A 13,934-nucleotide genomic window follows, 5' to 3' on the forward strand; every position below is an offset into this window, starting at 1 on the left:
TTTAGTGGACTAACTTTGCACTTGAAGGTTGCCCGTTCACTTCCGTTTTAACAGGTCTGATGCTACTATGCACCCCGGCTGTATCTAGGCTAACGGCTAACATGCTAACTATTATTTCTATGTCACTAGTCACTTGAAACAAATTTAGGACGATAGGAGACAGGTTGAAATAAACCGAAATTTCCCTTTAACATTTCTTCAATTTTCTCTTTTATTCATTTTTTTTAGATTTTATTCTTTTTTTGTTGCTTTCCTTTGTTTTATTTATTTTTCACATTTTGTCAATTTTATTTATTTTATTCAGCTTTTTTACACATTTTTCAAATTTATTCATTTTTCTATTTTATTGCTTTTATTTCGCAGCGATTTTCTAGTTTCTGATTTTCTTTTATTAAACATTTTGTCATTTTTTATTTTATTACTTTTTAATTTTACTTTTTTCTTTATTCTATTCATTTTTTTCACATTTCGTCTTTATTTTATTACTTTTTTAAGGTTTTTTATATCCACTACAGAACTACAGCACACCAACACAGCATCATAAATATCAAATCCAGACTTACTCATTTCTCTCCAGATGAACAACGTGATCGTTTCCGCCCACACTGATGATGTAAGAGACCTGAAGAGACACAGAGACGAGCTGTTAGTTTGATCAACACGCTGATAAACAGTAATAATCACAGGTGCCTCTGTTTAATCATCAATACACACACACCCATCTCCATCAATGAGCACCAGGTCATATTTACCCCCAACACACACACACACACACACACACACACACACACACAGTGGACTTATGATAAAAAAAACCTGACTACAAGTCGCGGTCAGTGGTGATTTTTCTTAAAAAAAATCAGCCATTTTAAAAATATTTTTTCTGACATTTTATCATCATTTTTCAGACAACTTAATTATATTTTTTACACATTTTATATACTTTTTTTGGACTTTTTTAAATATAATTTTTGGACATGTTTTCAACATTTTTCGGACATTTCAAATATATTATTAAAAGAGATTATAACGTGCCCCTCTATGCTGAGCTTCACAGTTGGAGCAGTAATAACCGTGCAGCATCACTCAGTGTGTGAAGCTGTTGTATGGTACGTCGTAGCCTGTGATTCAGTTGGTGCTGTCATCATACAGCCTGCAGACATCAAACCTGTGACACAGTGTCGCTGCACTATAACACTGATGAAACCTCTCAGTCTGTCGGAGGCCTTAAACACAGCTGTCACTTTCACAAGACGCTCACATTAGTTTCAGTGGACGGACAGACACTGACTCTGCTTCTGATGTTCTGTTTTACTGTTCAGTGTTTCTTCCTGTCTGTGGTTAACAAGGACACACGTGTTAACCAAAGAACAAAACAGTCTAATCTGTGTCTGTTAGAGGGGAAACAAATGATAGCACTATCATGGACAAATGTAAACACACAGAGTGCAGGAACAACTCTGACTCTGTGTTCAACTATAGAAACAGATGACGTGTGAATCCTGTCTGACCTTTATTCTACTGACCACAGCCCAAAGACACGATATTACATGTTCAAACTGATAAACTTTACTGTGTGTTGTAAAACTCCACTCGTTGTGCAGCAGGTTATAATGAAGTCAGACAGGAGCATGTTCACCGCTGTGTGACATCATCACCTTTTCTTTAACAACACACAGCGAGTGTTTGGGAGCTGAGGACTCACTGTTGGAGTTCTGAAGGTGAAATATTTTTCTCAAGATTCAAAAACAGCTCCCCAAAAAAATCTGTAAGATGTAAGAGTCTGTGAGGAAGAATCTGAACTGATGAGAGGAAGAGCAGTGTGTGACGATGTCTGTATCACTTTACACTGACTTCCTGTAGAGACGAAGGACGTACGATCAACACATCACAAGATTAGGATCTGATTTCTCATATCTGATGTGACTCCGCCCACAGACACCAGGATCAGATGATTGACAGCAGCTGTCAGAGACGTGATTGGTCAGGAGTGTGTCAGGTGTGTGAGGTCACGGTTCACACACAGGTGAGATCTGTGTTTTATCTTCAGGTGTGAACAGGAAGCTGTAGAGAGAAGCTGAAAGTCCCAAAAAACGAAAGAAAAACTCAGCTCAAGGTCACCTGAGTGTCTGACTCACCTGGCAGATATCTGCCTCTGTGTGTGTGTGTGTGTGTGTGTGTTTGCTGCAGGTCTCAGCAGGTATGTCATTACTGCGGAGGTGAACACACAGACAGCTGGTGTGTGTGTGTGTGTGTGTGTGTGTGTGTGTGTGTGTGCGTGTGTGTGGGTGTGCGNGTGTGTGTGTGTGTGTGTTTGCTGCAGGTCTCAGCAGGTATGTCATTACTGCGGAGGTGAACACACAGACAGCTGGTGTGTGTGTGTGTGTGTGTGTGTGTGTGTGTGAGGTGAATGAGGACAGGAAGTCAGCGGTGGACTCACCCAGCTGCCAACAGCAGCTCCTCTGCTCTGAACACAGCAGGGGTCAAAGGTCAGCAGGAGCAGACACACCACCTCTGCCAACACTCACCATGAAAACAAACATTCACTCCTCAGGCTCTCATCACAACCAGCCCAACTTTATTCATACAGCTGCTCTCATACAAACACACAGCCCCAAATTATTTCTCACCACACCCTGTCAGTCTGACAGTGCAGTGTAGGGCTGCTCTCTAACAGTCGACCAAACGTTAGTCGACCAGCTGAGCCGACACCGCACGGCGCCACATCGAGCCGCAATCAGGCTGAAATCATGTGGTGTGAAGCCGACATTAGCCGTGCTCTATCAACATGTTGTACACGCTGAAGCGTCAAGTTTGGCTGAACATCAGCATGTTAACACCGTCAGTGTGACAGTGTGGAGACGAGCCTGATGAGCTGACGTGTCCTGAAAAGGCCACCGTACAGATTTAACTGATATCATGATTTTACCTTGTAAAACTGAGATGAATTTATAACATGACATTTCAGACTGTTCTCACAATTTTGTTGTATGTTTTCCTACAAAAAGCAAAGCACCCAAATTAGTACATATCTCACATATTTTGAATGGTTGCGATCACGTGACCAATGAGCTGACGGCAGTAAACAAGGAAGCAGCTCTGAGCGACTCTGAGGCCTCATTTACATCGCAAGCGATGCGTTCGCGTAACGGTCCACAAGCGTAGCGGCAGCACACGTGTATTCACACCAAAACCGAAACTAGACCGGCCTCTGCTGTCCTGTCAAAATACAAACCACACCTGAACAGTAGGTGGCGGTAGTGCACCATGTTTGCAAATCTCCAATAAACTCCAAAGAAGAAGAAGAAGTGAGTTTGGCACCAAAGCCCAGGGTGGACAGGTTCACACGCCAGTGATTATTCCAACACTTGGAGAATTAATATTTAGCACTACAAATGGGTCAGTCGTCTTTGTCTGCTTTGTATTACTACTAAGCACGAGGTTGCGTGTGTTGTGACCTCTTGGCCATGGTAGATGTCGATTCTTTGTTGAATACCGCGACAATTCGTCGGCCATGGTAGATGTCGATTCTTTGTTGAATACCGCGACAATTCGTCCGCGACTCACGCAAAAAATCGGCGTCTCTTCTATTTTCGAGCTTGCTCGCGAAAGCAGCACGACTCGAGCAGCGCGTAGAACAGATGCGGTGTGAATGCTCTAACCTGTTAACGCGCTCGCCGAAATGAAAACGAGAGTAAACAGAGACCGTACGCGAGCGCTACGCGGACACAGCGCTTACGGTGTAAATGAGGCCTAAGGAGGCAGGTTGGGGCGGAGGATGGGTCACACACTTTCCCCTGGAGTCACCTGTTTGGATCTGTGTGAACTCTGAGTCATTTTAAGGTGCGTCCTCAACATGTTTCTTTTCCAAAACCTCTGTGACTTTACGTTCATTACGTATCTGTACGTTAAGGATGTGACGTCATTGGTGAGGACATCAAACAAACTGTTCTGTGAGAATATGTCGATTTATTTATAATGACTGTACAGCAGATTTGTGATGTGTGTGTTGAACCTACAGTATTTTAAAGATACACTGTTTTATCTAATAAAAAGACTAATCTGACAATATCTATGTCACATGTTGGTGTTCATGTGAACTCTGAGCAGCAGTCTGTGTTCTCCTGCAGGCAGAGCAGTGGGTGGTGACATGTTACAGATACCAACATAGTGACATCACATAGTGACATAATGGGGGTTACTATGGTGGATCAACACTGCAGACAGTACATCACACTGTACAGAGTTTATCATCATCTGCATGGTCACATGTCAGACTGTTCACAAACTGACAGAGACAAGATATCAAGCTATTTCAGCCTGACGTATAAAGACTGGAGTCAGGTGGAGACAGACAGGAAAGCTCCGGGCCAAGAAATAATCCAACACATGTTGTTTCTACCTGAGATATGTCACGTTAGTCAGTGAGCTTCAGGTGGACTCTGTCCCCTCTGTTTGCAGTCTTTATTCTAAGCTAAGCTAACTAGCTCCACACTACAGACATGTGACGTGTATCAGTCTGAACATCTGATTCCTTTAAACAAGTTCTGCTTGTAACTACATTACTGTGTATAACAACACATTTATTGATAGGAATGTAACGATCCATCGATCTGGATCAATATATCGACTCAGTGATCAACGATCCAGTATCATCGATGCAAGTCTGTGTCACTGTCAAACAGCAGCAGCCGAGAGAGAGACGATGAGGATGACCTTATTGACTCAGGAATAAATCATCAGAGTGGAAATATTGTCTGAGAAAATACAGGTCAACAGACAGAACACATGTAAACAATGCTGTTATGAGATAAAACACGATGTCATGTGACCTGCGTGGCCTCTTCTTCGCTAACTTCTCACTACACCAACATCAGTCTGAAAAACACATGCACGCAGGCTCAAACTCAACCTGTTCCTTCAGGAGATGCAGAGACTTAACCAGGGTAGGAAATTAGCACCAGCCAGCTGTTGGTAAAATACGCACGTGGCTGCTGGAGACAAAACACAAAGGTAATCTCTAGAGTGGCTGATAGATGTTAGAATCCACCAGCCGAAGTGACAGCTGGACAAAAAATTTCGTTTCCAACCCCGACTTAAACCAACTGTGAAAAGTAGAAATAATACGTGTAATTTATGAGTAGATGAAAAAAAAAGTTAGCCGCTAGTCACGAGGCTAATTTATACAGTGTAAACACGTTTAAAGGGATAGTGCACCCAAAAATTAAAATTCAGCCATTATCTACTCACCCATATGCCGAGGGAGGCTCAGGTGAAGTTTTAGAGTCCTCACATCACTTGCAGAGATCCAAGGGGAGAGGAGGTAGCAACACAACTCCACCTAATGGAGGCTGACGGCGCCCCAGATTCAAACGTCCAAAAACACATAATTGAAACCACAAAATATCTCCATACTGCTCGTCCGTAGTGATCCAAGTGTCCTGAAGCCCCGACATAAAAAGTTGTTTGGAAAAACATCATTTGAACTCTGTTTTTAGCCTCATTGTAGCCTGTAGCTCTGACTGCCTCTCTGGGCTTGCGCGAGACCGTGAGACATGGCCACCGTGTTCATGTGTGTTCACGTGCTTTTGCTGGTCTCACGCACGAGCAGTATGGAGATATTTTGTGGTTTCAATTATGTGTTTTTGGACGTTTGAATCTGGGGCGCCGTCAGCCTCCATTAGGTGGAGTTGTGTTGCTACCTCCTCTCCCCTTGGATCTCTGCAAGTGATGTGAGGACTCTAAAACTTCACCTGAGCCTCCCTCAGCATATGGGTGAGTAGATAATGGCTGAATTTTCATTTTTGGGTGCACTATCCCTTTAAGTGTTAATAAACAGTTAATTAAAGCTGCAGAAGGAGTTTAAGTGTTTTTAGACTCTTCAGATATTTTTTGTTTCCTGCAGAGAACAAAAACACATTGGACAGCAGGAGAGAAAAACATGGCTGCAGGCTGAACACACACACACACACACACACACACACACACGCCCTGCCATCATACTTTCACACACCGTCACTCGCTCCAAGCATGCTCACATTTCACCAGAGTGTGTTACTGTGTGTTTTAAGGTGGCGCTGGGACGTGAGCTGTGCACAGAGCTGAGCAGAGCAGCTTCAGCTCCACCTTTATCAGCTGGGTCATCGTTACGAGTCTGAAACATGTTCTGTGGAACCATTCTTCACTGCTGCAGCTCTATTGGGGACTCTTTCAGCTGCGCACACACCCACTGTGAACTCAGCTCACTCTGCTGATACTGTGACACACACACACAGATGTTTACTGACTGTTTCTTGGATCAGATCAGACGTGTATGTGAGAGCTGACCGCAGAGCGAACACAGAAAATGTCTTTCTTCACTGATCTGACGACACGTTGCTGCAGAAACAACCAAACACAGAGACACGCTGCAGGAGGAGAGGCAGGTGTTAGTGCTGCGTTCACTATCTAAAACCTTTAAAGTTATAATCTGTAACTTCTGCAAGATAAAATGTCTACAAACGACGAGACCTATGTCATATACTTTGTTAAGTGATCAAAAATGTTCCTAACAGTCTTCTGCCCCAGATAAATGTGTCATTTTAATCAAGCAAATTGTGTATGAAAAAAAACATTGGCGCAAATTTCCAAATTGGCGTCATTTGGATGAACCAATCACACGTTGGGAAACTAAAATGTTCCTTTATTGCCTGAAAACTATTAAAACTTAATTAAATAAAAAAAAAAAGTAATTAAAAAAACAGTTTGTGATGTTTTAGTGAAAGTGAAGACAGATAGGCTGCTGACACAGTGAGGCTGAATGAGGTCACACAGACAGGAAGTGGATCTGACTGGTCAGCTGTTCCTGTGCTGACGCTATGTTTCCTGAAGATCAGAGGTCAAACAGCTTCCACAGAGATGAAACACAGACCAGAGGAGCAGAGGGAAACTACAAACACCACAGCAGGAGAAGCTCAGTACCTGATTGGGGGGTCTTCCGTCCACGTCCCGCCTCAGCCGGCCCCCTATTGGTCGAGGGACAGTCAGCTGATAGGAGGAGAGGTGTTCGGTCTGCGGAGAGTCTGCGGGAGGAAACAGGCAGTCAGTCAACAGCTGAGGAGGGAACATGGAAACTAATCTGACGGCTGAGCACAAAACAATCAGCTGTCAGACAAAGGCAGGGCAGAAACACAAACTTCTGAGTGTGTAGAAGTGTGTGTGCGTTAACGTAACACGGGAACACGTAACACGGGAACACGTAACACAGGAACAGTCAGTCAAAGTAGAAACACCTCAGACTACACTGCAGAACTTTCTCACTGTGTTCAAGAGGACATGAGTAACCTTTCTAACACTGACCCTTCCAAAAATCACAAGTCCTGAGGAAGATCTCCGCCCCTGAGGTCTGCACTCAGATCAGGTCACACACCTCTCTACCAATCAGGAGGCTCGCTCAGGGGTAACCATGACAACAGTACTGGTGGTGAAGTCAAACATGTTTGTTAGCCATAAAAAGTTTAATGGACGGATGAAAAACCTTCACTCCCTGCAGGAGGCTGAATCATTTATGAGTTTCTGAATGCATTTATCAGACCTCTATTATCTCTCTCACACACACACACACACACACAAACACACACACACACACACACACAGGACTACTCCTCTGCTCCTGGATCAGGTTTCACCTTGTGCAGCTGCAGGTAAAGGTGACACCAGCAGAAACATGAACCTCTGAGATGTTTTAACAACGAGTCATTTTCAGTGTGACGACCTGTTGCAGGTTCCTCAGGTGAGCGCTCACACACACTCAGTCTGTTTCCATGACGACAGAGAAAACTAAATCCCTGTAAACATATCAGTGTGAGTGAAATGGTCCTGCAGTGAATTTGTCACAGTGGGACTAACACACCCAGATCATGTGACTCCTGCATGTATACAGTCAATCAGACCCAAACTGGCCGAGGCGCTCTGAGCATGCTCCACAGTTTCCGCCCCGGGCTTTGACCCGGAAGTCCAATAGCATTAAATGTGTAAGAGAAGAAGAAGCCGGTAACAACATGGAGAAATCTACATCCAGAGCCGTGACTTTTTGGACGGACCAAATGTACAGAGCTGTAAAGTTGTCCACCATGGTACCAGTTAGCTGCTAGCTAACCGTAGCTAACTTGTTTGTCCATTGTTTGGTCTGTGACGTAATAGGTCAACAGGAAAAAGGTCCAATACTAACAAGCTGAAAGGGGGCATATCTCCACCTATCGTAGAGGAGTCGCACATACTTGGCTTAATAAATGGATTCCCCTCCCGTGCTTGTATACTGGGACAAGGACAGTAGGCCACTTAGATGTTCTCGTCCAGCTGGGACTGTAGCTCCACTTCACTGGGACTGGAGACACACTGAGTGTCTCTACAAAGCAGCTGATTCGTCCCTGAGCTAAAACATACGAACAGTAAAACAACTGTTTGAGGAGGTGAAAACTTTATTAAGTGTCCTCTCTGCACAGCACACATTACTGTCTGTGGACCAACCAGAACAGAAATGATTTTACTCTCTCTCTCTCTATACATATGTGTATATATATATATATATATATATATATATATGTGTATGTGTATGTGTAGTCCATCTGCTGGTATAATGAGCTGCCAAAGGAGGAGACAGATATCAAGACAAAGGAGCTTCTCACAGTACAGGGAGGGTTTTATCTCAACTCCAGCACCCTGAGAGGAACGAGGGGCAGAGGACTGCTGAGCGTCAGAGACACTGTCCGGGACGAAACAACCAAGACCCAGGACTACATCAGGACGATGAGCCCCAAAAAGGAGCATATTTTCCATTTGACACATTAATATGAAACCTTGTGTGCACCTGACGGTTTGTTCTTATTTTAGACTGAACTCGACTCTGATTGGTCCTCGCTGGGGCAGAAGTGTGAGTGTGTTCAGTATTTCTCCATCTGTTCACAAAACAACAGACGAGATGGCGGCTAACCCTGCGTGAGTGTGTGTGTGTGTGTGTGTGTGTGTGTGTGTGTGTGCGTGTGTGGTAATCTGCAGCCATGGTAACGGCTGCAGTCTTTGGGTAACGACCTCTCTATTAGTTTTTTAATGCTGTCACAGCGCAGTGTCCAAAAACATGCTGTCCACAGGATCCTCGTCTAACAAAATATCTCCGTCCACACTAGAATGAAAAAACGACAGCAAACACTCGCCGGGTCAGAAGGTGAGGGCGCAGGAAGGTGGGTACAGTGAGTGCTGCAGCACCCCCCACTGACGAGGGGTGGAACAACACAGTCTGTAAATATTTGGCTATTTTACCAGAACTCGAGGGTCATCTAAACATATGTTTTAAATCTTAAAGAGCTGATGATCAGAGGACCGTAAGAAAGTTTTGAAAAAAGATGTTTACAACATGTGAATTACATTAAATACCCCGATCTGACGTGATGACATCATCAGGTCAGGTGTCGGGTCGGGGTCAGCTAAGCTTGAGAGGATATGAGCAGTAGCTGGAGCCGGTCAATACTGAGGACAGGCTGATCAGACCCAAGGTCTCATTTATAAAACAGTGTGAAGGATCCAGACTGAAAATACACGTACGAACAAAAGCCAAATTATATTTGACAGTTTCTACCATCAGGCTCCACCTCACCGTCTGCATCACCAGTTTCCTGTCTCCAAAATATTTGTGAGCACAGGTCAAAGTTTCTCCATCAAGTCTGTTTTTATACATCACAACTTTTGCGTGGGAAGTGGCGTACGCATCTTTCAGGGCTTGTTTTGTGCGTGCGCAGTGTTTATAAATGAGACCCCAGAAAATTGTCAGGACTGTTTTTGAGCTGTTTTTCAGACTCAATAAAGTGTCTTGGACTCGAGGGACTTCCTCTGTGGGGATACTTCCATCAGGATGGAGTTTCACAGCAGCTAACGACGGAGCCACAGACAAGAAGACTTGACGTTATGAGTAGCCGATGGGAAACGAGCTTCAACAAACAGACGACAGGATGGCCGACAACGTTCAAAAGGAAATATCAGATTTTTTGGCACATGGACACCAGAGATAAAATCTGTCTGCGTGAGCGCTCATTTGACTGATGGAACGACCGATGTAAGAACGTCTGAGCAGTTTTACTGTCACTCCTCAACTCAACCGCCAGAATAAATGATAAATGTTCCAATTGACCTATGGCTAAGCCCCACCCTCAAAAGTGATGAGCCAATCACAGTGCGTATAGCCATTCCCATACACTGGGACATTCTCTGCCTGGACGTCCATTGAAATGCATTACAGAAAGTCAGTTTGTTTGGTTTTATGAGCTTTTTCTGAGATTTGAAGTTTAAAAATGGTCAAACGGTGTGCATGGGGTACATGCAACTCTGACACAAGGTATCCTGAGAGGCTGGGCGACCAGGTGTATTTTTTACACTTTAAACCACATCTCAACCGAGAAAAGTGTCTCCTTTGGATAAAGTTGTGTGGTAACGTTAGACCACAACATCAACTCAACGTGAATAAGATTAACAATGATGTCTACATCTGTTCTAAGGTAAGTCAACATTGTGTTTGAGGCAACATATTGTCACTTTGCTGGAAAGAAATATAAAGTTATCTTTAACATCTCTAGCTAACGTTAGCTAAAGTTAGCCTAACGTTAGCTCCTAGCTGCGTTGTTCATCATGTCACCTTGTTTGCTGGGAGTTCATTAGCCTATTTTGTTCTAGTTTTGTACTTTGGTGATCGTACATCATTGTTAGCTGTTGTCCAAAGGGCTCTAGTTAAGCTAACGTTAACTTCTGGAGCTTAGCTTCATTAACTTATCTGTAATGGCAGAGATAACAAAGGTTGGCAAACGTTATGCTGAATGATTCAGTGTAAATACTGTAGCACCAAACTAACGGAGAGACACTCTTGGTAAAGATGGTAAAAAGGCCGTTATCCTTTTCTCATATTCTGAGCCAAAAACCTTAACTTCAGTGGCACTTTAACTTGTTGTCTTTGATGGTGACGGCAACCAGATGCGGTTCACAAGCGTACACTGTGACCTGTAAATTTTGGCTTGTAATTTAAGCTTTTCATCGACCTTCTCAACAATAAAATGATGAATATATCCCTCCAATGCGTAGTTTAGGCCCTTTTGGTTACTTCTCAATGACATCTGATCGTTATGTCTCCAAACATCATCAGTTGCCTCCTGTGAAATGCCGTGTACTGTGACACCTGCCATAGCGCCGGTCACTGAATGTTGATAGTTTGTCTGAGTGAGTGGAGGGGGGCGTGGCTTAGCCAGAGGTCAATTGTAGGTTTCTGCAAAACACAGACAACATTTATACTGTGCAAACTTTATGTTCCAACAACACTGTGGTTAACGTGTGGTTACACTTGATGACGGTCAGGAACTGATCATGTTTTGGCCTCTGATGGCGCAATCACAGCTGGAAGTGCCACCAATGTTTTGGAAAAAAAACAAAAAACGTCTTGTTGCTTGCAGCTGGCAGCTGTCTCGCCTCAGTGCGTGCACACTACAGTGCAGCACCCCTCAGCATTCCTGCACACATGCTATTAGTTGGTGATAAAGGCTATGTCATGATGATAAAACACCAGTGATCTGAAACTGTCCTTTCTGGTGGACTTTAAACAGGCAGCGCTGAGGTGGACGCCTCCGTTGGTTCATGACGTGAGGCAGCAGATCAGAGGTAAAGCTCCAGTGTGTCGATCTAAATTCAATATTTGTGTTTCCTTTAGTGTTTAAAGAATGAGCTGTTTATATCTACACAGGGAGCAGGTCCTCGTCTACAGAGATCACCATGTTGCACCGCCATGTTTCTACAGTAGCCCAGAACAGACAAACCAAACACTGACTCTGGAAAGAGACATTCATGTGTTCACATTGGCCAACGTAGTTAGCAGCTGCTTCACAACAAGAGCACACAACAACACATAAACCTCACAGTTTGTCTCACACAGAGAGAGACTCAGTTTCATGAGACAGTTTGTGTTGAGCTGCAGCTCAGTTTGAGTTCTCAGAGAGTCGATCAGAGGATGAGGACGATGTCGATGGACGAGGTCAGCACACTGACTGTGGTCCTGATTCAGTGCTGCTCTCTCATTAACTGTTTCACTGTGTCGTCAACATCACCGAAAACCTCATAACCTTTCCCTGCGACCTGAATCGGAGCTGAAGACATCAGCAACAAACTGAAGCACAGGAATGATGAACACATTAATATGTTGTGTCAAATACACTCTGTCCTTCACCTCTGATTGAAAACTGTCAGAGGATTTTACATTTCTGAACCTTTAGCTCAGTGTTTACGGTGCGACTTTAGGCTGTCCCAGACAGAAGATGAGAGAATTTTTTTTTTTTTTTTTGACATTTTATCAACATTTTTTTGGGACAATTTAACAATTTTTGGGGGGAAGGTTTCTAAATTTTTGGGATATGTTTTTAACATTATATTTACCTTTTTTTGGTACATTTTCTAAAAACTAATTTTTGGATATTTTGCAAACATTCCAATAACATTTTTTGGACATTTTAATAATAACTGTTCAGACATTTTATTAATATTTTTTGGACATCCTTGTGCACTCAGTATGTGAAGCTGTTGTACTGTACGTCGTAGCATGTGACTCATCGTACAGTCTGCTGACATCAAACGTGAGGTCGCAGTTGAGCAGACTCATGTTTCAGTGTCGCTGCACTGAACTTACAGACTGATAAAACTTCACAGTCTGTGGGAGGGTTTAAGCTCTGATGACATCATTAAGTAGCACAGATATATTTTTGGGTCATGTGTGGTTGTCGAGTCTCAGTGTTTACAGGTGAGCTAACTGCAGCTGTGAAGCTAACGCTAACATGCTACTGTGAGTCAGTCCAAATGTCTGCGACTATATGAGACAACACTTAATTATGTCATTAACAACAGGTGGATGGAAACTGCTGAGGATTAAATAAGAGGATTATAAACATTAGTTTGTTTTAATAAATCATTAACGATGATCTAAAAATAAAACAGAAGGAATTATAACACAGATGGCCTCACTCGCACTCCTCCTCCTCCTCTTCTTCTTCTTCTTCTTCTTCTTCTTCTGTGTCTGTTACATAAAGTCTTTGTCTTCACATCACTGCGACTGAGCTGCTGTTTGTTTGTCTCATTTCACACCATGAAAGAATCCTTTGTGGTTGTGTATCTGTGTATTTGTGTGTGTGTGTCGCTTTTTAAAAAGTATTTCTGTGTGTGTGACGATCATCCAGCTCTCGGTAACGCCTGCCACTCACTCTGTCTGTCTGTCTGTCTGTCTCTAAGACTTCATGTAGAGGAATCCTTCAACAAATAAAGGAGATTTTGTGAAAACGTAGAGAAATATAAAAAGAAAATCAAGAGAAATATTAAAGCAAGTATAATTCAGCTCAGGCAACATCAGCCTGTCTGAGATGAATAGATTCAAGGAGGAAAATGTAGTCAAGACTGATCTCAAAGAAAATGTAAAGAAATCCAAACACAAATGAACTGAGATTTTTAAGAGAACAATGTGAAATTTAGAAACAAAATCAAGAGAAAGTCTGAAAGAAAATGTTAAAACACAAAATGTTACAAAAAAAATTGATGGAAAACCTCAAAAGAAAAATTAGATGAACTTAGAGAGAAAAGCAAAGAAAATCTAGAGAAACCAGGAGAAACCTTTAAGTAAATCTAGACTAGAGAAACTAGGGCTGCACGGTATATGCGGTAGACGGCAGAAATGATATAAATTTGGCCCACGGTAGAGATCTGCGCTCTGCCGTCCTATCGTCGATGACGTCATCGCACCTGCCTCAGTGTGAAAATGGCTGCGAGCACAGAGACAGCGGAGCAAGAGGAGCTGGTTCACGTCCGTGATTTAGCGTAGCACGTGCAACATGTGTTGCTGGAGAACTTGTGAGTGAGTGAGTTAATGTTTTATGAACAGCCCC

The 13,934-nt window shown here is 43.1% G+C and overlaps 1 protein-coding gene across 2 annotated transcripts in view; it reads right to left on the minus strand.

The window, feature by feature from the left end:
* The window catches only part of adam9 (ADAM metallopeptidase domain 9), a 61,533-nt gene that overhangs the window by 35,075 nt on the left and 12,524 nt on the right, over window positions 1-13,934 (minus strand). For both annotated transcript variants that reach the window (XM_050050701.1, XM_050050700.1), the window contains exons 2-3: window positions 6,961-7,061; window positions 564-622 (exon numbers count right to left, since the gene is read on the minus strand). In XM_050050701.1, coding sequence (XP_049906658.1) covers window positions 564-622; window positions 6,961-7,061 — 160 coding nt within the window. The remainder of the gene's footprint in view (window positions 1-563; window positions 623-6,960; window positions 7,062-13,934) is intronic.

This window comes from Epinephelus moara, chromosome 8 (assembly GCF_006386435.1).
Source record: "Epinephelus moara isolate mb chromosome 8, YSFRI_EMoa_1.0, whole genome shotgun sequence".
Classification (NCBI taxonomy): domain Eukaryota; kingdom Metazoa; phylum Chordata; class Actinopteri; order Perciformes; family Serranidae; genus Epinephelus; species Epinephelus moara.